Source organism: Arctopsyche grandis, chromosome 9, assembly GCF_051622035.1.
Source record: "Arctopsyche grandis isolate Sample6627 chromosome 9, ASM5162203v2, whole genome shotgun sequence".
NCBI classification, from domain to species: Eukaryota; Metazoa; Arthropoda; class Insecta; order Trichoptera; family Hydropsychidae; genus Arctopsyche; species Arctopsyche grandis.
Genome location: NC_135363.1, coordinates 21,755,401 through 21,778,748, shown reverse-complemented (window position 1 = coordinate 21,778,748; position 23,348 = coordinate 21,755,401). Strand labels below are relative to the sequence as shown.

General features: G+C 35.4%; 3 protein-coding genes and 1 long non-coding RNA gene across 9 annotated transcripts; 3 read left to right on the top strand and 1 right to left on the bottom strand.

Moving 5' to 3' along the window:
- Window positions 1-1,195: 1,195 nt before the first annotated feature.
- On the top strand, window positions 1,196-3,625 carry LOC143917384 (uncharacterized). Its single transcript, XR_013261055.1, has 2 exons — window positions 1,196-1,341; window positions 1,874-3,625. It is a non-coding gene; the product is annotated as an uncharacterized LOC143917384 (long non-coding RNA).
- On the bottom strand, window positions 2,024-3,091 carry RfC38 (replication factor C subunit RfC38). Its single transcript, XM_077438877.1, has one exon. The coding sequence runs from the start codon at window positions 3,089-3,091 to the stop codon at window positions 2,024-2,026; it is 1,068 nt and encodes a 355-aa protein (XP_077295003.1).
- A 1,894-nt stretch (window positions 3,626-5,519) lies between the features above and the next one.
- On the top strand, window positions 5,520-8,685 carry Cdk8 (cyclin-dependent kinase 8). Of its 4 annotated transcripts, none has more exons than XM_077437553.1 (7): window positions 5,520-5,863; window positions 5,999-6,250; window positions 6,318-6,507; window positions 6,579-6,792; window positions 6,873-7,041; window positions 7,119-7,289; window positions 7,384-8,685. In XM_077437553.1, the coding sequence occupies exons 1-7, from the start codon at window positions 5,660-5,662 to the stop codon at window positions 7,636-7,638; spliced, it is 1,455 nt and encodes a 484-aa protein (XP_077293679.1). In that variant the 5' UTR covers window positions 5,520-5,659; the 3' UTR covers window positions 7,639-8,685. The 4 variants fall into 4 exon arrangements, with proteins under 4 accessions (XP_077293679.1, XP_077293681.1, XP_077293680.1 ...); XM_077437555.1 differs by having other exon boundaries at window positions 5,547-5,863; window positions 7,370-8,685; XM_077437554.1 differs by having other exon boundaries at window positions 5,547-5,863; window positions 7,396-8,679.
- A 1,707-nt stretch (window positions 8,686-10,392) lies between these two features.
- Window positions 10,393-22,453, top strand: Cln7 (CLN7/MFS domain-containing 8). Of its 3 annotated transcripts, none has more exons than XM_077437427.1 (7): window positions 10,393-10,516; window positions 12,338-12,405; window positions 13,557-13,851; window positions 19,846-20,089; window positions 20,361-20,672; window positions 20,742-21,346; window positions 21,424-22,453. In XM_077437427.1, exons 3-7 carry the CDS (start codon window positions 13,666-13,668, stop codon window positions 21,691-21,693), a joined length of 1,617 nt encoding a protein of 538 aa, XP_077293553.1. In that variant the 5' UTR covers window positions 10,393-10,516; window positions 12,338-12,405; window positions 13,557-13,665; the 3' UTR covers window positions 21,694-22,453. The 3 variants fall into 3 exon arrangements, with proteins under 3 accessions (XP_077293553.1, XP_077293554.1, XP_077293555.1); XM_077437429.1 differs by having other exon boundaries at window positions 10,458-10,516; window positions 12,338-12,411; XM_077437428.1 differs by lacking the exon at window positions 12,338-12,405.
- The last annotated feature ends 895 nt before the right edge of the window (window positions 22,454-23,348 follow it).

Below are 23,348 nucleotides of genomic sequence, written 5' to 3'. Positions count from 1 at the left end.
ATAATATGGGTTTAGAAGAACGAGAAAAATATATAATATGGCATTTACTAACACTGAAAAGTAAATGATTATATCAGTCGCCCAGCTTCATAAAGAGTTCAAATTACTCTGAAGTACCTCACAGTCAGAATTATTTCTAATTTTCATGAACACTTCATGCATATATGTATTAAAAAAATCATCAGCATTTATGTATTAAAAAAATTGAATCTGAAATTACCGTGCCGATATCATTTATAAAAATTAAAATTTGCAGTCGTCCCAGATTAGAGCCTTAAGGCACACCAGATGTGAGGTACTCATTAGAGTAATGGCTATCAAAATAAACAAACTGACGATGATTACTTAAATAAGAATTTAAAAAATCGGTGAGATTATTTGATAGACCAAAATTGGCTAATTTTTGAATAATTATTAAATGATCAACTTTATCGAATGCTGCATCCAGATACTTCGTAAGAAAATTCGAGAAAGACAAAAGATTAGTAGTCGTAGAGCGTGCTGAAATAAAACCAAGCTGTTACTACCCCCATCGTCGTGAATACACTTCTTAATTCAGTTAGTTAATAAATCAAGTCTCTCCTATTAATAAAAATGGATGAAATATCTCCCAGCAGCTTTTTTTTACCTTTACTTTAAATGTAAAAATCGAACGACTTATTAGCAAAAATAGTACGAGTAGATGAAACCAGTTTCTAACAAAATATTCTTCCATTACTAGTTATGACATTTACATTTAAATTAAATCACATCAATATCACGATTTATTATTGGTTCGGTGATTACTCCGCACAAAGCGATCTCGCATACGTCCCTAAAATCTCGAACACGGAACATCTAGCACCCGAAAATTCCACATACGCTACTATCATACTAACGAGAATTCGAATGCCAGATATTCGGTATTCACGATTTTCGTGGCAACAATTGTGTGCATGAAATAAGGTTCGGTGATTATTTCGCAAAAAACGATCTCGCGCACGCCACTAAAATATCGGTAACGGAACATCTGGCACCCAAAAACTCCATCAATCGAAAACCACAAACGTGAAATATTGTACTAAGGAGAACTCGAGTGCCAGATCTTCCGTGATCGAGATTTTAGTAATCCGTTTACCGTGAAATAATCCATTTGCCCGATTTATTATATGTATGTATATGGTCGTATTTTGTATTATATAGACCGTAAGTTGGAGCTAATATTATACTGACAGCTCAAACGTCAAGTGTATAAATCGAATCGTGCACCATGGATCAAAGGCACTCTAAGGCTGCTATTTATAGATATCCTATCGTTTTTGGAAGCTTTTTTGTGTGTGGGGTTATTGCTTTCGTCTATAGGTTATTTGTTTTTATTTTCCGCTCTTGCATACTTTAAAAAATATTGGTTATGTTCTGTAACTTACGACGCACTCTCTTATCTAACCGTCATGTATACATCTAATTTGAATAGATTTAAAAACATATGTCCTGTGCCTCCCACCAATCGATTTATCTCGACAAATATACACACTGTCTTTGGATATACCGTCTTTCCCTGAAAATAAGCCATACCATAATATTAAAGGATTTGATGAGAAATCAGTGTATATATGTACCTAAAGATAAGAAGATACACTCGAAAATAAACCCTAGTGCAGTTTTCGAGTGAAAAATTAACATAAGACGGTCTTATTTTCGGAGAAAGACGGTGTTTATGTACAATATATAGATACATGTGTTATATAGATATATATATTATATGGATATTATTTAAATTAAAAATTATTATATGTTTGAATTCAACTAAGAAATATTTATTTTTACACATTACATACAACACAATATTGTCAAATTGAAATAAAAAATAACAAAATACGCTTTTATTTTACAGACGTTCCTTATTTAGCGACACTGCTGTAGAATATCGAAAGCTACACAAACAAGATGAAAATGGCTTGGCATTATTTGCACAACACATGAAAAATCCTAAAGCATAATTTGTTATAAATTACTAGAATGTTATATTAAATAAAAAAAGCATTTACATCATATCGGCCATACTTTCTTCCATGAACTTTTTATATATAGACATAAATTTAGCTACAAATGCCTCCAAGTGGAAAATCAACTTTGAACCCATACGCATGCGATGTTCATACAAGGCAGCCAGACTGACAACTTCACTTTTAATCTGCATATCACAATTTTTGACCAACTCATCCAATAGTCCTTTGAAAATGATGTCTGCTGGTATTCCGTGTGCCAGCAATTCATACAACTGCGTCCTGATTTCACCGAGATTCTTAGGGGTTTGTTCGAGCAGGATAGCTTTTGCCATATCTCTGATGAAAACTTGCCACTCCGGTTCTGATATTGGTTGATTTGGAGTGAAGGGATACTGTTGAACTTTGCATGCTTCACACATAAGGAGAGCCCTTCGTAAATTTCTAGATGAAGACTGAGCAATTCTAACAGCTAATTCGGTTGGTATAGCCAACCCTTCTTTTTTACAAGTGCTCTGTAAAATGTTGACTATATCATCTTGGCTAGGGGCAGGTATTCTTATGCTCAGGCAACGAGAGCGTATGGCAGGAATTACTCTGGAAGTAGAATTAGCACAAAGGATAAGTCTGCACGTTGACACATATTTTTCCATCGTACGCCTCAAAGCGTGTTGAGCGTCTTTAGTAAGTTCATCCACCTCGTTGAGGATGACGACTTTGAAGTCTCGTTGGCCTTGGGAGTCCAGCTGGTGTGTTTGAGCAACATTCTTGATAAGATCCATTATGACAACTCTGTCGTAAATACCCACGTCCGAAGGATTTACTTCAATGTGGTAATTGGAGCTGATGGTGACTATATCAAGTTTTTTGTTGGAAGGTGTGGTAAAGCTCATGTGTTCCTGTCGTAACCTTTCGACTCCGGGTCCGTATAATTCTCTCAACAAGCACATGATTCTTGTTTTCTTACCAGATCCACTGGGGCCGTAGAACAGAAGGTGTGGGAAGTCACCAAGTTTGATAAGCTGCTTTAGATGATCAGCTTGTGGAAGATGATAGTCCAGCTTGGCTAGCTCTCGAGGTCGATGTTTGTCTACCCATAGACTCATTTTGATCAATGTGTTATTTGATTAACTACAGCGACGAGTCTAAGCCGATCGAGTTTGACAGTTGACGTTTGGCGCCAAGCCGTCAAATTACACCGGTGAGTAAGCACCGCGAAATCCGACCATTACACAATACCGTGTACATTTTAAGTGAAAGAATATAATGAAATGTACTTATTTTATTTATATTGCATATAGTGAAAGTATTTTTCTGGAAAAAAAAACAAATATTTGATTTGGTTTGATTAGTAGATACATAGAATATACATATGTAGTAGTTATAAACTTTTGATCCAAATATATATACACAAAACTAATACTAGTAGATATTAAATTGGTTTTAACCCAATTTATCAAGTAATAATGTACTCGACCATTTCATCAATTAATAATTGTTGATTTTGTAGTCCTAAACTATGCTGATTACATCTCCAACTAACCAGACCAATATCAAAAAACCAAAATTATACTTGTAAGACTAGTACACATGGTTACATTCAACTATAAAAAAGTTATTTATTTGGGGATTATTGTTACAAAAAAAAAAATAAAAAACATTTTTTATGCGGGGACGTTATTTGATTGGTTCGGTGATTACATTCCAAATGTGAATCACCACCAGGATAACCACCGCTACGAAAATTGCTAGTGCGGTCTCCTGTCGCACAGAAATATTGCCGTACAGAAAACTGCCCAAATATTGCAATTTTCCTGTGTGACGAATGACCATTTATATTATCCATATATTGTTTATATTGATGATAGGGATTGCACTATTCTCCCTATCGTCTAAAATAAAAATTATTATTAAATCGATTATTCGTAACCAAAAGTCAAAAGAAACTGTAACAAGTTTAAACATGTCTATCAAAAGCTTCTTAAAAAAATGGTATTAGAGTACAAACACAAAATAGTCAACCCCCCCCCCCACCCCACCTGGGAAAAGCTGAAATGACGTCCATGTTTTTAAGGCCCATATTTATAAAATATTATTTTTTTTAGCGAGTCATGAATTAGAAATTAAGATAAGAAGACGTTGTGAATGGAATATACATAGCTTGCATTAATACTGGGTTCGGTGATTACTAGTCAAATGTGAACAGGTCACAGGACAACCGGTCGCTCTAGATCGGTCACACGTGATCACCCGTCACACAAAAACTGGTCACGAGAAAACTGGTCACAACCTTGTAGGCGGGGTAGCGATGTGTGTTGACAGCGCTGTTGGATGATCAGAAGGTTGCGTAGATCACGTCGGGGTAGTACCAATGTAGGCGGGGTACATGTGTGTTGACAGCACTGTTGAATGATCATGTTCGGAAGGTCTCTGGATATGGTAGTGTCGCTGGCTCGGCATTCAGCTATGTTCGGCAAGTCGCTGGATATGGTAGAGTGTCGCTGGCTCGGCATTCGGCTATGTTCAGCAAGTCTCTGGATACGGCAGTGTGTTGCTGGCTCGTTGTTCGGCTATGTTCAGCAAGTCTCTGGATACGGCAGTGTGTTGCTGGCTGGTTGTTCTTCCAAGTCCGCGTAGTGAAGTGGTGGCTGGTCAGGAGCTGGATGTTGACTGGTCTGCTGTTGTGTGTCGACGCTTGCTGCTGTGGGTCGACTGGTCTGGTGCTGTGTGTCGACGCTTGCTGTTGTGGGTCGACTGGCGTTGTTTGGGTTGTACCTCCTTTTATAGTGTTTCTGGAATCGCCTGACCGATGGTGGTGGTTTGTTGATGCGTAAGAAAGGAATGCACTGTTGTCGAGGCGTAGTATTTTCTGGAATGCTTGATGGTGTTCCGCTCGATGTATTTTGTTGTTGCGGAATATTCTCGAAGGTTTCGATGACGATGACGACGACGAGACTAGTTTTTTCGTGACCAATTTTCAGTTGTGACCAGTTTTTTCATGACCGATTTTCAGGTGTGACCAGTTTTCTCGTGGCCAGTTTTAGGGTGTGACCAGTTTTAGTGTGACGGGTGATCTCGTTTGACCGATCTAGAGCGACCAGTTGTCCTGTGGCTGGTTCACATATGACTAGTAGTCCGTTTACCTTAATACTGTATACACACCTTACAATTTTAATTTCTTAATACCTCCAGGATATTTAAAAATCCCACCCCCACCCTTGTTTCAACAGTGATTGATTGGGGTTTTGAACAGATATATTTATGAATAATTTTAATCATTGCAACGAAACGGTATTCGTCACATTGGGGTGGTCGCAAAGACAATTTTTGCCATGAAAATCGCGAATACACAATCTTTGGCACTCAAGTTCTTGTTACTATGATAGTTATCGTTAGTATGATGGACTTTTCGGCTGCCAGATGTTCCGTTATAGAGATTTTAGTGACTTTGTGACGAGTAATTTGTGACCAGTAATCATCGAACCCAACGAAACACATGTCTTTCCTTTTGGTTTTGGCCCATAACGTACGTTTGTCGTCCACAAGCGTGTTTTGACGTTTAGTGCTGTAGCGGCATCCCCAGCGTTTGTATTGAGCTCGACGTGTCTCACGTCGATCTCGATTCAGCTCGAGTTTTAAAGTAAAAAGCAATCATTGATCAACACCGCGGTGTCATGATGGACTACGAATTCAAAATGAGGACCCAGAGCGAGCGATGCAAGGTGGAGGAACTGTTCGAGTTTGAGGGGTGCAAAGTGGGGCGAGGGACGTATGGACACGTATATAAAGCTAGACGTAAAGATAGAGAGCAAAAAGATTATGCCCTCAAGCAGATCGAGGGTACAGGATTATCCATGTCGGCCTGCCGAGAAATCGCTGTTAGTACACCTATTCTATATATAAATATATGAGAGTTTTGTATATAAAATACAATTATTGTAAATTAGATGACAATCAACATTAATTTTTATTTATACAATAAAAATATATCGAAATTTTCGTATGTATTTCAGTTATTGCGTGAATTGAAACACCCCAATGTGATCAATCTAATCAGAGTATTTCTATCCCACAATGATCGGAAGGTTTGGTTGCTCTTCGACTATGCGGAACATGATTTGTGGCACATAATCAAATTTCACAGAGCTGCAAAAGCTAATAAGAAACCTGTGATGGTTCCCAAAGGAATGGTGAAAAGCTTACTGTATCAAATATTGGACGGAATACATTATTTGCACTCGAATTGGGTGCTGCATAGAGATTTGGTAATTTTTGTACAAAATTTTTTTTCTACATTCTATATGGTTTTAATTTGAATGTCATTTTCTTCAGAAACCTGCTAATATTTTGGTGATGGGCGAAGGTGTAGAGAGGGGACGAGTGAAGATTGCAGATATGGGGTTTGCTCGGTTATTCAATGCTCCTCTAAAACCATTAGCTGATTTAGATCCTGTTGTGGTAACATTTTGGTACAGAGCACCAGAGTTACTTCTTGGTGCTAGACATTATACAAAAGCTATAGGTATTTAATATGATATTATGTAATTTATTCCATTTAAATTTTGTATTTAAATTTCAATGATTTTCCTTTAGATATATGGGCTATTGGGTGTATATTTGCTGAGCTTCTAACTTCTGAACCGATATTCCATTGTCGACAAGAGGATATCAAAACTAGTAATCCGTATCATCACGACCAACTAGATAGAATATTTAACGTAATGGGATTTCCTTTAGATAAAGACTGGGAAGACATAAGAAAGATGCCAGAACATCCTACATTGATGAAAGATTTCAAAAGATCAAAGTTTGTAGAATATTTTTTAATGTTTTATTAATTATTAAGTTTTATCTATTATACGTATTTCAAATGTGTTTATATTTCAGTTATCAAAGTTGTTCTTTGAGTAAATATATGGATAGGCATAAAATAAAACCAGATAGTCGAGCTTTCCATCTATTACAAAGATTGCTATTGATGGATCCTGCTCGTCGTATAACTTCCGAACAAGCTATGCATGACGCATATTTTAGTGAAGATCCTTTACCGACTCAAGTAAATTATTGTTTTGATAATATTCATAATTTGTATTAGCTTTTAAAAAATACTATCACCATTTTATTTTGTATAAGGATGTGTTTGCTGGTTGTCCAATTCCGTACCCCAAACGAGAGTTTTTAACTGACGATGATCAAGAAGACAAGTCGGAGTCTAAAGCGAGACAGAATCAACAACAACAGCAACAGCAGCAGCAGCAGCAACAGCAACAGCAACAGCAGCAGCAGCAACAGCAACAGCAAAACGTGTGTTTTAAATTAATATATATAATTTTTATTTTTCATTTATAATAATGCATGGTGTGTAAATATTTGAAAATTGAAAGAAATTAATGTTCAGGCACAACAACAGGCAAGTTCACAACACGATCATCATTCCGGCGGAAGCTCTGCGAAGAGGTCCAGAGTTGGCAGTGGACAGACGAGTGGTCAATCATCGCAACAGCAACAACAGCAGCAGCAGCAACAACAGCAACAGCAACAGGACTTTCACCAGCATCAGCAGCAACAGCAACACCAGCAGCAACAAATGATGTACAATTCTTCGCAACAGCAGAACAACAATCAGCAGAATAACTTTCAACAAAGATTTTAAGTCTGTTTTTAGTGAACGTTGTTCGTGTGTTCGTTGCCTAAGTCTGTCTGAACTTGCTCTATTAATAGCAGATGTTGTGCATATTTATTTATGAATTTTTTAGATGGAATGTCTTAGATTTTGCATTTTAATATTTTAGTGATTGTCAGTATTAATGACAAAATATGTACTTGGATTAAATTCATTTTATTTGCTTTATGATGTACTTATAATAAAGCGTGTGTTAAATAACAATAGCAAAGTGAAACTAGTATAAACTTTGTAAAAATTTCCGATACTACATACAATAAATTGTCATTATAACTACCCATTATTCCTGATTAATATAATATATACATATAATTAAGGAAAAATCAATGTTTAGCATCCATATATGTATGTATATTGTGTCCTAATAAATATTTTACTATTGTGTTTATCATTAAAATATTATTAAAAATAGTTTGACTTCAGCGGGTTAACCTAATTCATATAAAATGTGATTTGTTTACATAAATTTTTTACAAATCCTTTTTTTTTGTCATATATGTATTTATTTAAAATACATATAAAACATTTAATACACATAAATTTAACAGACAGGTATTTAATTCTGATAAACAAAGGGTATTTATTGTATATTATCAGTGTCCATGGCTACTCATTCTATAACATAATATTTGTGTAATATTTTATATATTTTATAGAGTTATTGAAAGCGAGTAGCAATGATATAATACTAGCAATTCATAATATCAAACTATGCCAACTTTGGTTAGTAATATTATTTTTCTATCAAAGTTTGATTAATGATAGGTTATACTTAATTAATCAGTGCCTATCTACGGTAATTATTCCATCTCGGGCCATTTTTAGTCGAAGTCATCATAATAATGCTGACCTGTTGAAGAAAATGTGCAGTAAATCGAACATTTAATTTAGACTGAGATATTGAAAATTGAACTAAACAATTTTACTGTAACTGAATGTATGTACTAGATAAATAAACTAAGAATCCAGTACTATTTTATAATAATCAGTGTTTACATATATTAAAATATAAATTTTAAAACAACTTTATTTCATTTTTACTCGGTAATAAAATGGTTGCAATTTTGAAAAAAAAGTGAATATAAAGCGAGTTGAGTTGAATGTAATTCTTAGCTCATTTTTAAAAATTATATTGTATTTATCTTTATAGAAAATATGTAGATAGATATGTATTTGTTATAAAAGAGTATCATGTTTATTTTTATTTACATGAAAAATCTTTACGAATAGATTTTATCTATCATGATTTTAAGCATATGCTAATATTTTCTTTTTATTTTTAAAATTGCTCTCATTGAATTCACTAAACCCTATATGAAAATTGATTATGAGAAGTGTTGATAAAATAATTGCGATAATAAAATACTTATGAAGGAAAGTTTCATAAAGGTATTTGTGTAATCCATTCGAGATAACTATGCATTAATTAATTAAAAGTGAATTTGAAAATTTTGTTCATAACAAATATATTATTGCGATTATTTCAATGTCAATGCAATTAAAATTAATGTTTATTGTATAATATTGAGGTTTTGTATTACATATTCGATAAAAACTGAAAAGTAATATAATTGCGTGTGTTTCGCATGTATTTATATCAACAAGTATGAGGTGCGCGCAAGTGTTCATGCAATGAGTAATTGTCATACAGGACGGGTTTTGAAAAGCGAGAGAAACCAGAGTCGATTGAGTAAATTGGGTAAAAGAGCGATAACGCTATGAGAAGCGTGCGTTAGACAAGGATAGCTATTGTTTGTTTGTTTCGCTTGATGGCCGTTAGTAAAAGTTATGCGGTATAAAAAACAATTGAACGGCGATCCCATATCTGAAGATATTTTTATTCAAAAATGTAAAAGATATTTTAAAATTTTTATGGCTGCTTTTTTACAATACAAATTGACCAACTTTTGGTTCAATGGCCATCATAGTTTGACATTGACCTAAGTTTTGCAAACTTGATTTTTAAAACTGTATTAGAATACTGTTGTCTATTACTTGTAAAAAGTATCTTATTCAGAATGGCAAACAACACTGGTACAATTTTTTGATTTACAAAATCCAAGTGAGCAATTTTGTACTATAGTTATTTTTTGTTAGAAAAAGTAGTAAGCTAATACGGATTTAGACGAAATTGGACAACTATAAAAAGGGAAATGACTTGAGATGGGGTCTACGTGACGAGCCAGAATGTTAAATTACAGAAAACACAAATATCGGAAGGCAAAGATCGAAAATCGAAAGATCAAAAAAAAAAAAGGGTGCATGGTAAACGGTACATACTCACTTAATTTGCGCGAGCAGGGTACAACAGGAACAAGAGGAACAGGCTTTTCCTCCCGTATTCTGCGCGCGCACATTTATACGTGCGCACTTACACTAAGCGAAATCTACCCGAAGTCCCGACATGCCTACCCTGTATACGTTCTGTGCTTCTGATAATTTAGTTCCGAATTTTGCCTTATTAAATTATTAAAAACTCGCCAGAAAGATCCAACTCAATTTTAATAATTACCATTTTAATAATTGCATCTGTGCACATCGAAAGGTTACTCGTCATCTGATGTGCAATCTATCATTCGTGAAGTCGAGAATTGCGTTTAAAGCAGCCATCCAGTTAATCTGTCTGGCGCTTTTCGATCGTTTGCACCAAACCCACATTTTTGACACTTCCGTGATTTTACAAGTATTTCAGCATTGCTTAAAAAAGGTTTGCTATCCCCCGCCATTCCAAAAGTCAACGAGCCAGCCTACAATACAGCTGATGCATCAAAACAAAGAAATTCCACATTAGTTGAGGGTTGACTGCGAGCTGGATCGGTCCTCCATTCATATATCGTAGATCTGACTGGTCAGTTGCCAAACAGTTCGTGTTCCCCAAACAGTGTTGCGCGCCACCTTTCCGTTTAAAAGTGGGCCGCGAGCCAATTTCGATGACGACGCAAACACTGTTGTATGTTGACAATGAACACAAATTCACGTCAACAAACAACTTTGAGATGCATAATACAAATTATGCACAATTTATTAATAGTGCAACGACTATGTTGCATTCGATGCTGAAACCGTGCTTATGCTTTCATTGTTCCGTTTGGCCTTCGTGTGTGCTGCACAAAGGAATGGGATTTGTTTCAGAATGACTCACTTCGTGTGATTACAGTTCGAAGGGTTAAAGTGCTCGTTTTATCGACTTGCTGAATTTCTCGTTATATTGCGTGAAATTGTTGTGGCAAGTGACAATTTGCAGGAATGCTTAAATTTGTGGCTGAAATTACCGGTGACACATTCTCGTTATGTACATATTTATTGGGTTAATTTAATGCTTTCCAGACTTCACGTGTTGAATGCTCACTCTTCTTTTAATGTTTTTGTTGTAATTTTCGGTTATATTATAACTACAAAACTTCAGCTTCCCTTTTTTTGGAAAATATATATGGAAAATATTCTTTGATGCAAATATTTTATCGATTTTCTTCGCTCATTACCAGAATGTATACGAAAAATATGCGGAAGCTGGATTTTTTTAACAAAAATAAATTTGCATATATGTAGTATATTATAAAAAAATGAAATTTTTTTCCTTAAAGCCTATTTCTTAGCTTGCATTTGCATGCAACCTTTTTTTTACTTTACTAGGCTATTTTTTTATTTTATTATTAGTTTCACTTTGCTAATCGGTCAAGCAATATTCCTACATTTTTCCGATCGATTTGAAACATTGCTATTTTGCGCGGTTTGGCTACCGATAGAAATTTAAAAGCGCTTCCGCTATTCGATGGTGAAAAATAATCGTAATAAACACGTTTAAGAATCCAAAAATTTTGGAGACGATGACAACTCATGGCCTTGTTTTTTTGACATTCCGCCCCCCACTCGTATTGTCAGATTTCAATTGTTTAAACGCCTATAGCTTTATCTTTTTCACACTATATCTTATTTGAGTCTGCATCTTTAAACACATACAGACATTTTTGTTTTTAATCAATTTTATAAATAGGGATGCTTCCAGTGGAGTCGAAATGAAAATGATCAAATTCCTTAATATTTCATAGTTTTGCTTTTTTTTTTGTAAAAATATCGCCATGACAACATTTTCCACAACTCATTTTAGGGAAAATACGCTTATAATTTTCACGGCGTTCTTTCCTGAAAAATTATAGCGCTTAGTTTTAAAAATTATTCGTTCGAAAGCAAGATATGGAGTATCCATTATATTAGTGTTTGGTAAAATAATTCGAACAAATACGTAATGGAAAGCGGCATTTTCGAACAAATTCTTTGACGTTGTGAAAAAGAGCAACCGAAACTGAAAGTATTCACTGTTTCACAGTCAGCGTCAACCTTGTCAACTTTCAAATTCAAACTGAATTCCTATTAATACGTCCTTCAAGTTTCTAGAAAATTTTCATAAATGATATAACGCCTCTATATACTACTGGTGTTGTGCCCGATGAAATATCATCGCATAGGTGTTGGCATATCAAGATATTAAATAATAATAATAAAAATCCGCACGCGGTCGAATTTTTTTCAAATACCTTTTAAATATATTTAATTTAATGTTTATATTTAATTGTTTAATATGAAAAAAAGGTAAACATACCTACCTTCCTACATATAAATAATATAAAACACCAATAGAAAAATTAATAAATAAATAAATTTTCAATAGATGGTGCTAAATGCTCAGAGACTAATACAGACTTATACTACTTCTAGAGGAAACATTGATCGCAAACGGTATATGTATATAGAAGTTTTTTGTTGATTTGTTATTATGTTCGTATTATATTAATACGTTTTGCTGGCAGTGTTTTAACTGTGACGTACATATTTCGAATCTAAATGACTATTATAGTACGGTGAGCGTTATCTTACACAGACACACAGAATAGCGCTATTATCTGTAGATATAACAAAATACCTAATCGCTTAACTTGTTTTTGATTGGGCTATTTGCTATAGATAGGTTGACAAAAAAAAGGTCAGTACCAAGTGGTCAGCTGAGCAACTATATACATACATCTTCTATATATGTACCTATATATAGAAATGAATGTATCTTCGTCTGTTTGTCTGTCTGTCTCGTATAGGCTCCTAAACCACTCAACCGATTACGATGGAACTTTCAGGATTTGTTATATACATGTCCGAAAAGCTTACTGTAAAAAAAAATCGCCCAAAAACAGGAACGGAAACGGGAAAAACGGGAATGAGTGGCATTGCAACGCAATAATTTCAAATGTTTTCGCGTTGCGACCTGCGTTGTTGAGGTAAAATTAACAACCAATTGAATAATTTCAAATGTGTTCGCAGTTGTTGCCTGAATAATCATTAGTCCATATTTATGGTCACATTAATTTTATCTGTGATTGAAACATTGTATTAAATGTGTAGTGTTTAAACATTGGCAATAATATATATGTACATAGAGCTGCTTACATAAATCACAATGAAACATACAATAATGTTATATAAATTGTGTATTATAAGAGCTAATATTTTATCTGCAATATTCTTTCTCAATTAGAAATGAGTCTTCATTGGCAAATTTATATTGTACATATATACATATAATACTGATTGTTTTGTTGCCGGAATACGATCATTATATATGTACATCTGCGATGTACGTGTTCATTCATAGTGTCGATCACAACTAGTCGAACATTTTCGTGTTATTTTTATCGTTGCGAAAAATTTGTGCGATTGTGTATTATAATATTTATATTATATCATCGAGATAAGATGCCGTCCTTGGAGCGGATCGTGTAATGTGTTGTAATTTGTCGTAACTTTCTAATCCGGTTCGATGTATTCAGAATAAAATTGTATATCTCTCGTAATGCCCCGTCTATTCTCATCTCGTTATCCAAAAATTTGTTTTTCAGTCAAACTCGAATATATAAAAATAAATTCAACATGCGAGGCGACAGCGGCATCTTGACTTGTTGCTGAATGATGTTGGCTTAAAACGAAGCCACACCGAAAGCAAATCAAATGGCGAGCTTCAAACAAAAATTTGTTAACATCATCAAATCGTCGACAGAAGATGATGACGAGTTGGAATCACCGCAAGAGACGAAGGAGAGGTGGATGAGCATCAGAGTCATCTATTTCACCATTTTCATGATGTCGCTCGGCTTCAGCATCGTCCTCACTGGAGTATGGCCCTTTCTAGACAAGGTAAATACAAATATTATTTTGGATTCTACACTTATCTCGTAAGATTTTAATAGGATTTCGTGAAAATTTGTTTATGTAGGACTAACATTATAATGTTGTGTTTATGTAGGACTAATCTTATTCTGGTGATTAGAAAATAAGACACCCAATAAGGTTAATATCAAATTAAAACATTCAGCCCGGCGCATGATTTCATACATTTGCCCGTGTGGCGATACACTGTCACGCGTATCGGCACCCAATTATGCGTGACAGCATTAAATCACTTTATATAATGAGTTGTCCCTAAATCTTTAGAGCTTTATAGGAATTTTAGTGTTGGGGTGCTCAATGAAGTGGAACCGTAAAATTATAGTCTGCTATAGCACTATCCGCGTGGCCACCGGTGGTACACGCCGGGTTGAACGTGTTAAGTAAGTTTTTAGACTAAAACAAAATATTTTTATAAAAACCAAAAATTTGCAAAAAGTTTCACTTTTGGAAAGAAAATCTAGTCTATCGCAGCTATCAATTACATCGGTCTCCGAAAACGCAAATATCGGAAGGCAAAGATTGAAAATCGAAAGATCTTAAGTCGAAAGATAAAAAAAAGGGTGCATGGTAAACGGTACATACTCACTTAATTTGCGCGAGCAGGATACAACAGGAACAAGAGGAACAGGCTTTTCCTCCCGTATTAATGTGCGCGCGATGAATACTGTATGTGGTATTAATGTGCGCGCGCATAATAGTATATGTATATGTAATTGGGGTCTACCCGTGAGGTAAACCCCAATTACATATATGTATGTATACTTTATTTTTATACCAACAGTTCATTTTAGCTTTCAAAGAAAAAAATCTAGAGGCCAATGAACCCACTTGCATTTTTTATTGGGACCTTTTGTACTCATTCGAATGATACGTCGGGATCATTTATGAATGTTTCTACATTCTATATTTTTTTTATGTTTCGGTGATTATTCCGCAAAAATCGATCTCGCGCACGTCACTAAAATCTCGATCACGGAACATCTGGCACCCAAAAACTTCATCAATCGAAAGCTACCCACGCGAAATATTGTAATAACGAGAATTCGAGTGCCAGAATAACTAAAATTATTCGCAATTTTGTGGCAACGATTGTCGTGCGCGCGATTGCAATTTGCGCAATTATCCGTTCACCCAATTATATATATACTTTATTTTTATACCAACAGTTCAATTTTAGCCTTCCTATAAAAATCAAAAGGCCATTGAACCCGCGTGTATTTTTTGTTGGGACTTTTGTGCTCATTCGAATGATAACTCGGGGTCATTCATGTTTCTATATATTTTTTATAAGATGTTCATACATATATCCATATTCTGTTTCACGACTGTTTACATTAAAGAAAAAATACGCGATTCCTATCGGTCAACTAAGATTTTCTCACTAGTAGGAATCGCGGAAGCTCATAACAAAACTCTTCGATCAATAAAAATCAAGATTTGAAGCTGGTGGGCCACAAGCTAAATACTAAAATACAAAAGCTTTATCAAAACGTCCAAAAATCCTCACAAAGCTGACGTTTGGTAACCTTAACTTATGCCACCCTTCAATGTGCAACAATTTACAATAGTTCGACAGTAAGGGTGAAAGCACACTGAATAGTACGGAACATCATGTCCTTGGCTCTACACCGTGATAGTGGATGTTCCGCAAACCGAATTTGGGTGTAGTTGCACGTGAAGAGTGCAAACGATTGATAAATTCTGTTGAATACATTAAATTTAGCTAATGGTCCACAGACAAACTGGTTTTGAGATAAAATTTTTGATATGCCTCATTTCGTGCTAACTTTTTCAACTTTTCAGAAACATATAAGCATAATAAAGTCTACATATGCGCCGTTATATTTGAAATTGGAGTAAATCCACTTTCCTTCATATCTCGCAAAACATTAAATTTATTTTTTTGCGTTTTCCAATATTTACAAATGCTGTTGGCTTGTAATAAGTTTATTCTACCTTTCCGAGATTCTGGACGGTTCGGCGATTATTCCGCACAAAGCGATCTCGCGCAAGTCACTAAAATCTCGATCACGGAACTACACCCGAAAATTCTATCAACCGAGAGTTGCGCACGCGAACTATCGAACTAGCGAGAACTTGAGTGTCCGATATTTTGTACTAGCTGTATTACCCGGCTTCGCTCAGTGTTTATAATATAAACCGCTTAAACATGACTAAGCTAATTTAATTAAAAAAAAAATAAAAATAAAAAAAAATTTAAAAATTAAAAAAAAAAATAAAAAAAAATAAAAAAAAAATCAAAAAAAAAAAATAAAAAAAAAATTAAAAAAAAAAATTTTAAAAAATCAAAAAAAAAAATCAAAATTTTTTTTTGCCTTCTAGGGCTTCGCCCTCGGCGCCCCCCTGAGCCTTTGCCTTCTAGGGCTTCGCCCCTCCACGCCCCATGAGCAATTGCCGTTTAGGGCTTCGCCCCCCTTAGTTAATGCCTTTTAGGGCTTCGCCCCTCCGCACCCCCATGATTAAATGCCGTCTAGGGCTTCGCCCCCCTTAGTTAATGCCTTTTAGGGCTTCGCCCCCCGCGCCCCCAAGATTAATTGCCGTTTAGGGCTTCGCCCCCCTTAGTTAATGCCTTTTAGGGCTTCGCCCCTCCGCGCCCCCATGATTAAAAGCCGTCTAGGGCTTCGCCCCCCTAAGTTAATGCCTTTTAGGGCTTCGCCCCCCGCGCCCCAAAGATTAATTGCCGTTTAGGGCTTCGTCCCCCTTAGTTAATGCCTTTTAGGGCTTCGCCCCTCCGCGCCCCCATGATTAAATGCCGTCTAGGGCTTCGCCCCCCTTAGTTAATGCCTTTTAGGGCTTCGCCCCCCGCGCCCCCAAGATTAATTGCCGTTTAGGGCTTCGCCCCCCTTAGTTAATGCCTTTTAGGGCTTCGCCCCTCCGCGCCCCCATGATTAAATGCCGTCTAAGGCTTCGCCCCCATGATCAGTTGCCTTTTAGGGCTTCGCCCCCCGCGCCCCCAAGATTAATTGCCGTTTAGGGCTTCGCCCCCCTTAGTTAATGCCTTTTAGGGCTTCGCCCCTCCGCGCCCCCATGATTAAATGCCGTCTAAGGCTTCGCCCCCATGATCAGTTGCCTTTTAGGGCTTCGCCCCTCCGCGCCCCCATGATTAATTGCCGTCTAGGGCTTCGCCCCCCTTAGTTAATGCCTATTAGGGCTTGCGCCCCATGAGGCTGGGCCCCCCGGGCCCCCTTCGGGGCCCCACGGGGCTGCGCCCCTTGTGGCGCCCCCTTTTGAGCCTCATGGGGCTGCGCCCCATGAGGCTGGGCCCCCCGGGCCCCCTTCGGGGCCCCACGGGGCTGCGCCCCTTGTGGCGCCCCCTTTTGAGCCCCATGGGGCCGCGCCCCATGAGGCTGGGCCCCCCGCGCCCCCTTCGGGGCTTCACGGGGCTGCGCCCCTTGTGGCACCCCCTTTTGAGCCCCATGGGGCTGCGCCCCATGAGGCTGGGCCCCACGGGGCTGCGCCCCTTGTGGCGCCCCTGGCGGGGCCCCATTAAACTACTCGCCTTGCGCCCCCGCGGGGGTGAATCCATTGAATCGAAAAAAACAAATCGGCGCCCATGGATCGAAAAAAAAAAAAAATCGAATCACGTGTTCGATGACGTCACCGATCTACGGACGACGACGACGACCAAGGATACATACATACATACAAAGTCTCTTTCCAAATTATAGATTAGATTCGCGATTCGCGATTTTCGGAACAACTATTGTCGTATGCGCGATTGCAATTGACGTATCCAATGAGAAACTGTGATAACAATTTGTGAATTAAGTCAAACTGAAATAATGTTTTTGGAACTTAAAATTGGAGTTCCGCAACTTTAAATATAACGGCTCATATGTACATATATATAGAGGTACATATATTTTTATTTCAATACCGGTATAACGAGTGGTGGTTTTTTTTTTTTTGAGAAATTATTGTCAGCCCTCTGTTTCTTATAATAATAATTCAAGTTCAATTATATAAAATTAAGAAATTGTAACAATAAAATTTTAAAAAATATCACTTCTCATTCATCAAGCCTTGAAGCTTTTTTATTCAGTTATCATTTAGATATCGCATTTCGAATTGTTTTCTTATCGGTGTTTAATCACAATCAACGAAAACTGTAGAATAGAACATACATATTTATTTAAAACGTTTCGGTTGAAACAAACTTTAATCATTGCTAGATATACACAATATGTATGTACGAAATGTATATGCCTATAGAATAAATATGATAATAATAACGGCAATTTAAAATTCCCATTTAAACGTGTCGTATATTTGGTCTGTCACACTGGTGTGACTGATAAGGCTTTATCGTTTGTTTGCTGTTTGTTTGAGTTCTACATAGACTGTCATTTTATTACAACTAGACCTCTTTTCCCCTTGCAATTTTTTAAAATACATATTTTTTTAATTATTTACATGTATCAGTAGCGTCGCTAGGTGCGTGCGGGGGGTGCGGGGGGTGCGGTCCTCACCGGGTTACACCAAATTGTTCAAATTGAAAAACCCTAATTCGACATATTCGTTGTATTACGGTCCTCGAGTGGCTACACGCCTCATTGCAATTTCTGTATATATACAGCTTTCTATATTTATACAGCTACCGCGACATCCGTCTAGCTATATATAGCATAAAAGAGAACGGGAAAAAATAGAAAATAGGGATTAAACATGGAAAAATTCATCCACGAAAATGTTTTTCCCGGAAGTAAATTGGGAATTTTCCCATCCTTGCAGAAAATGAATGTGTGATGAGTAAAGAGCGGACCCAGAGCGCGCTGTTCATTGTTCACATGTTGTAAATGCATTGTTAAAGGTTTGCCGAACCTTTTTTAGAAACCATTTACAATAATGGAACAATAGACGGCGCGCTTCCGGTCCTACCTCTAGTGATGAGTGATGACTAAACACGTTTTAAACATATAAAACACGTGTTTATCATTTTTTCTCATTGGTCGTTTGTTTAGAGCTCCTTAAAAACAACGAATGTAATTTACCAAAAAAAAGGTCTAAAATGAAAGGATTCCATGGGGAAGTTGATAGGGGGAGACACAATTGTTTTACCACACCAGGTGACACCACCCCTAGTGACGCCAATTTATATTTTCAATACCGTGTGTTGAGGTTTGTACGATATGTATACAATATGCAAACATAAAATGTAAATCTCAATTGCAAATTAATTGCATCAGAATTTTATAATATGCAGTGGTGTCGAGTACAATTTATTATAATTTATAATTAACGTTATTGAAGTTCGCCTTGAATCGAATAAATGACCAAGCACTTGAAAATCGCCTACGAGTTCTCTTCCTTTCATATACATATGTTTTGCAGTTTATATTCCTAGTTAGGGCAATCTGTACTTGTTGGAATTTAATTTAATTTGTGTTGAGATGTGATTATAATAAATATTTTGTTTTTTTCTAAATTACTTATGTACAAATTTAAAATTTCAAAAAATATAATGGATTTGTATTTTTTAAGTTCATGCCATTAGTATAGTACATACATAACTATTGTCCATTGTGTATTTTTTTTTTCTCATTGTATAATCATGATAGCGTAGCGTATTTAATCTGTAAATCTAAATCTGCATTGTGCAATTGTTAGTCAACTGAAACGAGAAGAAAATTAGAATTTTTAATCATGCTATTGATCATGAATTAGTTTTAGCATACATACATACATATGTAGCTGGTCAAAATAGTAAAATTCTAATTTAAAGTTTATCTAGAATTTTTGTCTAGATTCTGGACAATACTACCTTTGATATGTGTACATATGTATGTATGTATAGGTACAATGTGTGATTCAACAATACAAATTGATAAGCCTCTTATATTATGAAATAAATAAGAACTATTCGTTTATAAATATTATCGGACTTGCTTTTGTTAACATTTAGATGTGATAATTCATTTTCAATTTAAATTATGATTTCAGTTGGATCCCACGGCCGGAAAAGAATTTATGGGTATCATAGTAGCGGCGAATCCTTTGGGACAACTTATGTTTTCTCCCATTGTAGGTTGGTGGGCGAACAAGGTCGGTTCTATCAGATGGCCAATGTGGACTACTTTGGTTGTTTTTGTCATTTCCAGCGGCGCTTATGCTACTTTAGAAGTGTTCGATAACAATCAGAAGTATTGGATGCTTGCTAGTAGATTTTTAGTTGGAGTAAGTTCAGGTAGAATGAATTTGTAATTTTGATACATCATATTGATTATACAACAATTTAAGACGGTTAAATTTGATAATAATCACTTGAAATGAGCACATAAAGAGAATTTTTAAAAGTGCTTTTAATCAGATTCAAATTGTAATTGTCTATTAACGTGGCAAGTCAAATGTGAATCATGTGCACATTCAGTACAAAGTTCACTAAAACTCGTTTATGCATATCAATTGTTATTGTGTTTAGATTTTCTGTGTTAATTAAATTTAAATTATAATTTTAGCTAATATTGCCGCTGCTCGTTCGTACATATCTGCTGCAACTCGAGTCAATGAAAGAACATGGGCCATCTCAATAGTCTCGCTAGCGCAAGTTTTGGGTTTCGTTGTTGGACCAATATTACAAGCTGCGTTCACAATTCTCGGAGAAGATGGTGTTGAAATAAGCGGACGGCTTAGATTCAACATGTTTACTGCTACCGGTTGGCTTAACAGTGTTTTGGGTTTGGTGAATCTCATATTATTCATGCCGTTCATCTTCAAGGAGCATAAGATAGCTGTCAAGGAAGCTATGATATTACAAGGAAAAACTGATGGTATGCTTCATCCATGATGCAAATTTTAGTTTCAAATATTTGATAGTAATATTTTTGAAATATTTTTAGAAAAAGAAACATGGCAAGCAATAAAACCTGACTATGTCGCCAGTTGGACTCTCATATACGCATTTTTTGTGTTGGTTTTCAATTTCGTCCTGGTCGAGACTTTAGCAACATCTTTAACGATGGATCAATTTGCATGGTCGAAAACTGATTCACTATTCTATATGGGTATTCTCATGGGTGTCGGAGCTCTTGTGGCCATTGTTGTATTCCTATTTACCGGAAGACTGACTCATATCTTTAAAGAAAGGAAACTCTTGCTGTGGGGAGGATTTATGATGACCAGTGTAGCTATCGTATTGCTGTTACCATGGGGGCCAGATCCTCCGAAACTTGCAATCCCTAATAATCTTACTATAGAGTCTTTGAGGAACTTAAGCCTCCAACTTAATTTGACTGACATTACCTTTGACGAATTGATTGCTAATTTGACCAATGAGGGAGAACAGTTGCTGGGTTGTCCACTAAGCCAACCTTGGTGTGAATATACTCCAGCATTAACCATAACTCAATTTTTGCTGTCGTATTTCTTCGCCTCTATCGGATATCCATTGGGTGTGACCCTTATTCAAACCTTATTTTCCAAAGTATTGGGACCAAGACCACAGGTAAATATTGAAAGTATCTTTATATGTATTCACATGCATTCAATTGCAATAAATTTTAATGCAAATTTTTTTTTCAGGGTGTTTGGATGGGTTTTTTAACGGGTAGTGGTTGTTTGTCGAGAGTTATGGGTCCTGTGTTCGTTGGCTACATTTACAGTCAACTAGGAACTATTTGGACTTTTTCGATAACACTGTTTTTAGACATTATTTCGATGATTTTAATATTTATAGTTAGCAAAAGACTGATTCCCGCCAAATTGGAAAAACCGCTAAAGCCGACTGAGACTGAGTTGCAAGAGTATGTTTGCAATGGTGAAAATGGTGGAGCAATGTACATTAAAAAATGATGATAAAATTGATGAAAATTCAATTATTAATAGTCTAGATATTATATAATAATATGTTGTGCGATATATGTACTCGATGAGACCAATGATTTTTGAAATTAGTGGTCAGTAGATGTAAGACGGTGGTCCCTCCGATAATACGCCCAACCTGATATTGTATTTGTGACGTCTTTTAGATGAAAGGAGAGTAATGGACTTATAAGTATTTGGACCATAATTATTATGGATGTTGGGACTTTTGATTGGGGCGTAATTTAATATTATAAATATGCCGTGGTGCCCACTGCCATTTTAGATTACGAATTTTGTCCAAGAACTGACTTAAACCATACTTGGATTTTAAGATATTATTTACAATATGTTATAGTTTTGTATAGATATAATATTTTTCATATGTGCGAAAAAATATTAGAAGTTTTCAGGGAATGTGTAATCAATTGGAAGCTTATTTTTTAATAGTGAAAGTTCTATATTTTGAAATTTTATATAAATGAAAAACAATTTATTATGTTTGAAATGTTTATAATTATGATACATATTATATATTGTGGTTTTTTTATGTTGTTAATTGGTGTAATATAATAATAATTAATTCGAGTAGGAAAAAAACATTCACTTAAAATTGAAAATTGAAAATTTCACTATTAAAAAATTCGCTCTCCAATTTTATGATGGATGGTGTGATGCAATGCAGTAAAACTTTTAATAATGTGTTATTTTATAATCAAAGAATGTTTTATACAATAAAAAAACGGAAATGAATATGTGGTGTTTATTTTATTCCGCTTTAGGTTTTTCAAAGAAATGTACGCTTGTTTTATCAACAGGTTCATTTGCCAAACAAAACGTTTCCGCTATTGGTTTGGCAGATTGAATTTTTTATCTGTAATAAAATGTAGAACCTATTTACATACATGTCGAATCTTTCAAGCCACCCACAGAATAATTTCCATTATTTTCACTGCAAATTTATATTGAAATAAAAATACGTGTGATATTGACTAGTGGCTTCGAATAAATAAAATTCAGTATAACAATTGACTTGAATGTAATAATAATATTTTTATCTAACTTAATATTTTAATAGACACTTATCTTAATATTTTAATAGCCACTTATCTTAATATTTTAATAACCACTAATGTGTCATTTTTATTTTATCTATGTTTTAAATATAATAATCCGTTATATAACTCCACAGTCACTTTTCTATCGAATTTGTTGGAGCCAATTTCTTTTTTTTTTAGTTATGAAAAATATTCATATTCATAAATATGAAAAGTAGGGTAAATTATTTATGCAAAATTATTGTGCAAATTGCGAAATATTTATGAAATTTACGAAATATTCAAAATTATTTATGAAAAATATTCATATTCATAAATATGAAAAGTAGGGTAAATTATTTATGCAAAATTATTGTGCAAATTGCGATTGCGCAAGTTGCCATTAAAATCGCCAATACGAAATATGTGGCAATCTCCATACAGAAATGAAATGACTAGAGAGTTTCTTAATAAGAATAACTGATTACTTTCGAAGAAGTTAAAGAATTTCTGCTAATGAGAAACCTTTTGTATCCCATACAATTTCATACAAAAAATATTTTGGACGCATTACGTCGCTACAGTGCAGTGTCACCTAGTGCAGTCTAA

Coding starts and splice junctions, on each gene's coding strand:
- RfC38 (XM_077438877.1), bottom strand. CDS start 3,091: ATGAGTCTATGGGTAGACAAACATCGACCTCGAGAGCTAGCCAAGCTG.
- Cdk8 (XM_077437553.1), top strand. CDS start 5,660: ATGATGGACTACGAATTCAAAATGAGGACCCAGAGCGAGCGATGCAAG. Junction 6,508..6,578: donor ACATTATACAAAAGCTATAG/GTATTTAATATG, acceptor ATTTTCCTTTAG/ATATATGGGCTATTGGGTGT. Junction 6,793..6,872: donor AAAGATTTCAAAAGATCAAA/GTTTGTAGAATA, acceptor TTTATATTTCAG/TTATCAAAGTTGTTCTTTGA.
- Cln7 (XM_077437428.1), top strand. CDS start 13,666: ATGGCGAGCTTCAAACAAAAATTTGTTAACATCATCAAATCGTCGACA. Junction 13,852..19,845: donor TATGGCCCTTTCTAGACAAG/GTAAATACAAAT, acceptor TTATGATTTCAG/TTGGATCCCACGGCCGGAAA. Junction 20,090..20,360: donor TTTAGTTGGAGTAAGTTCAG/GTAGAATGAATT, acceptor TTATAATTTTAG/CTAATATTGCCGCTGCTCGT.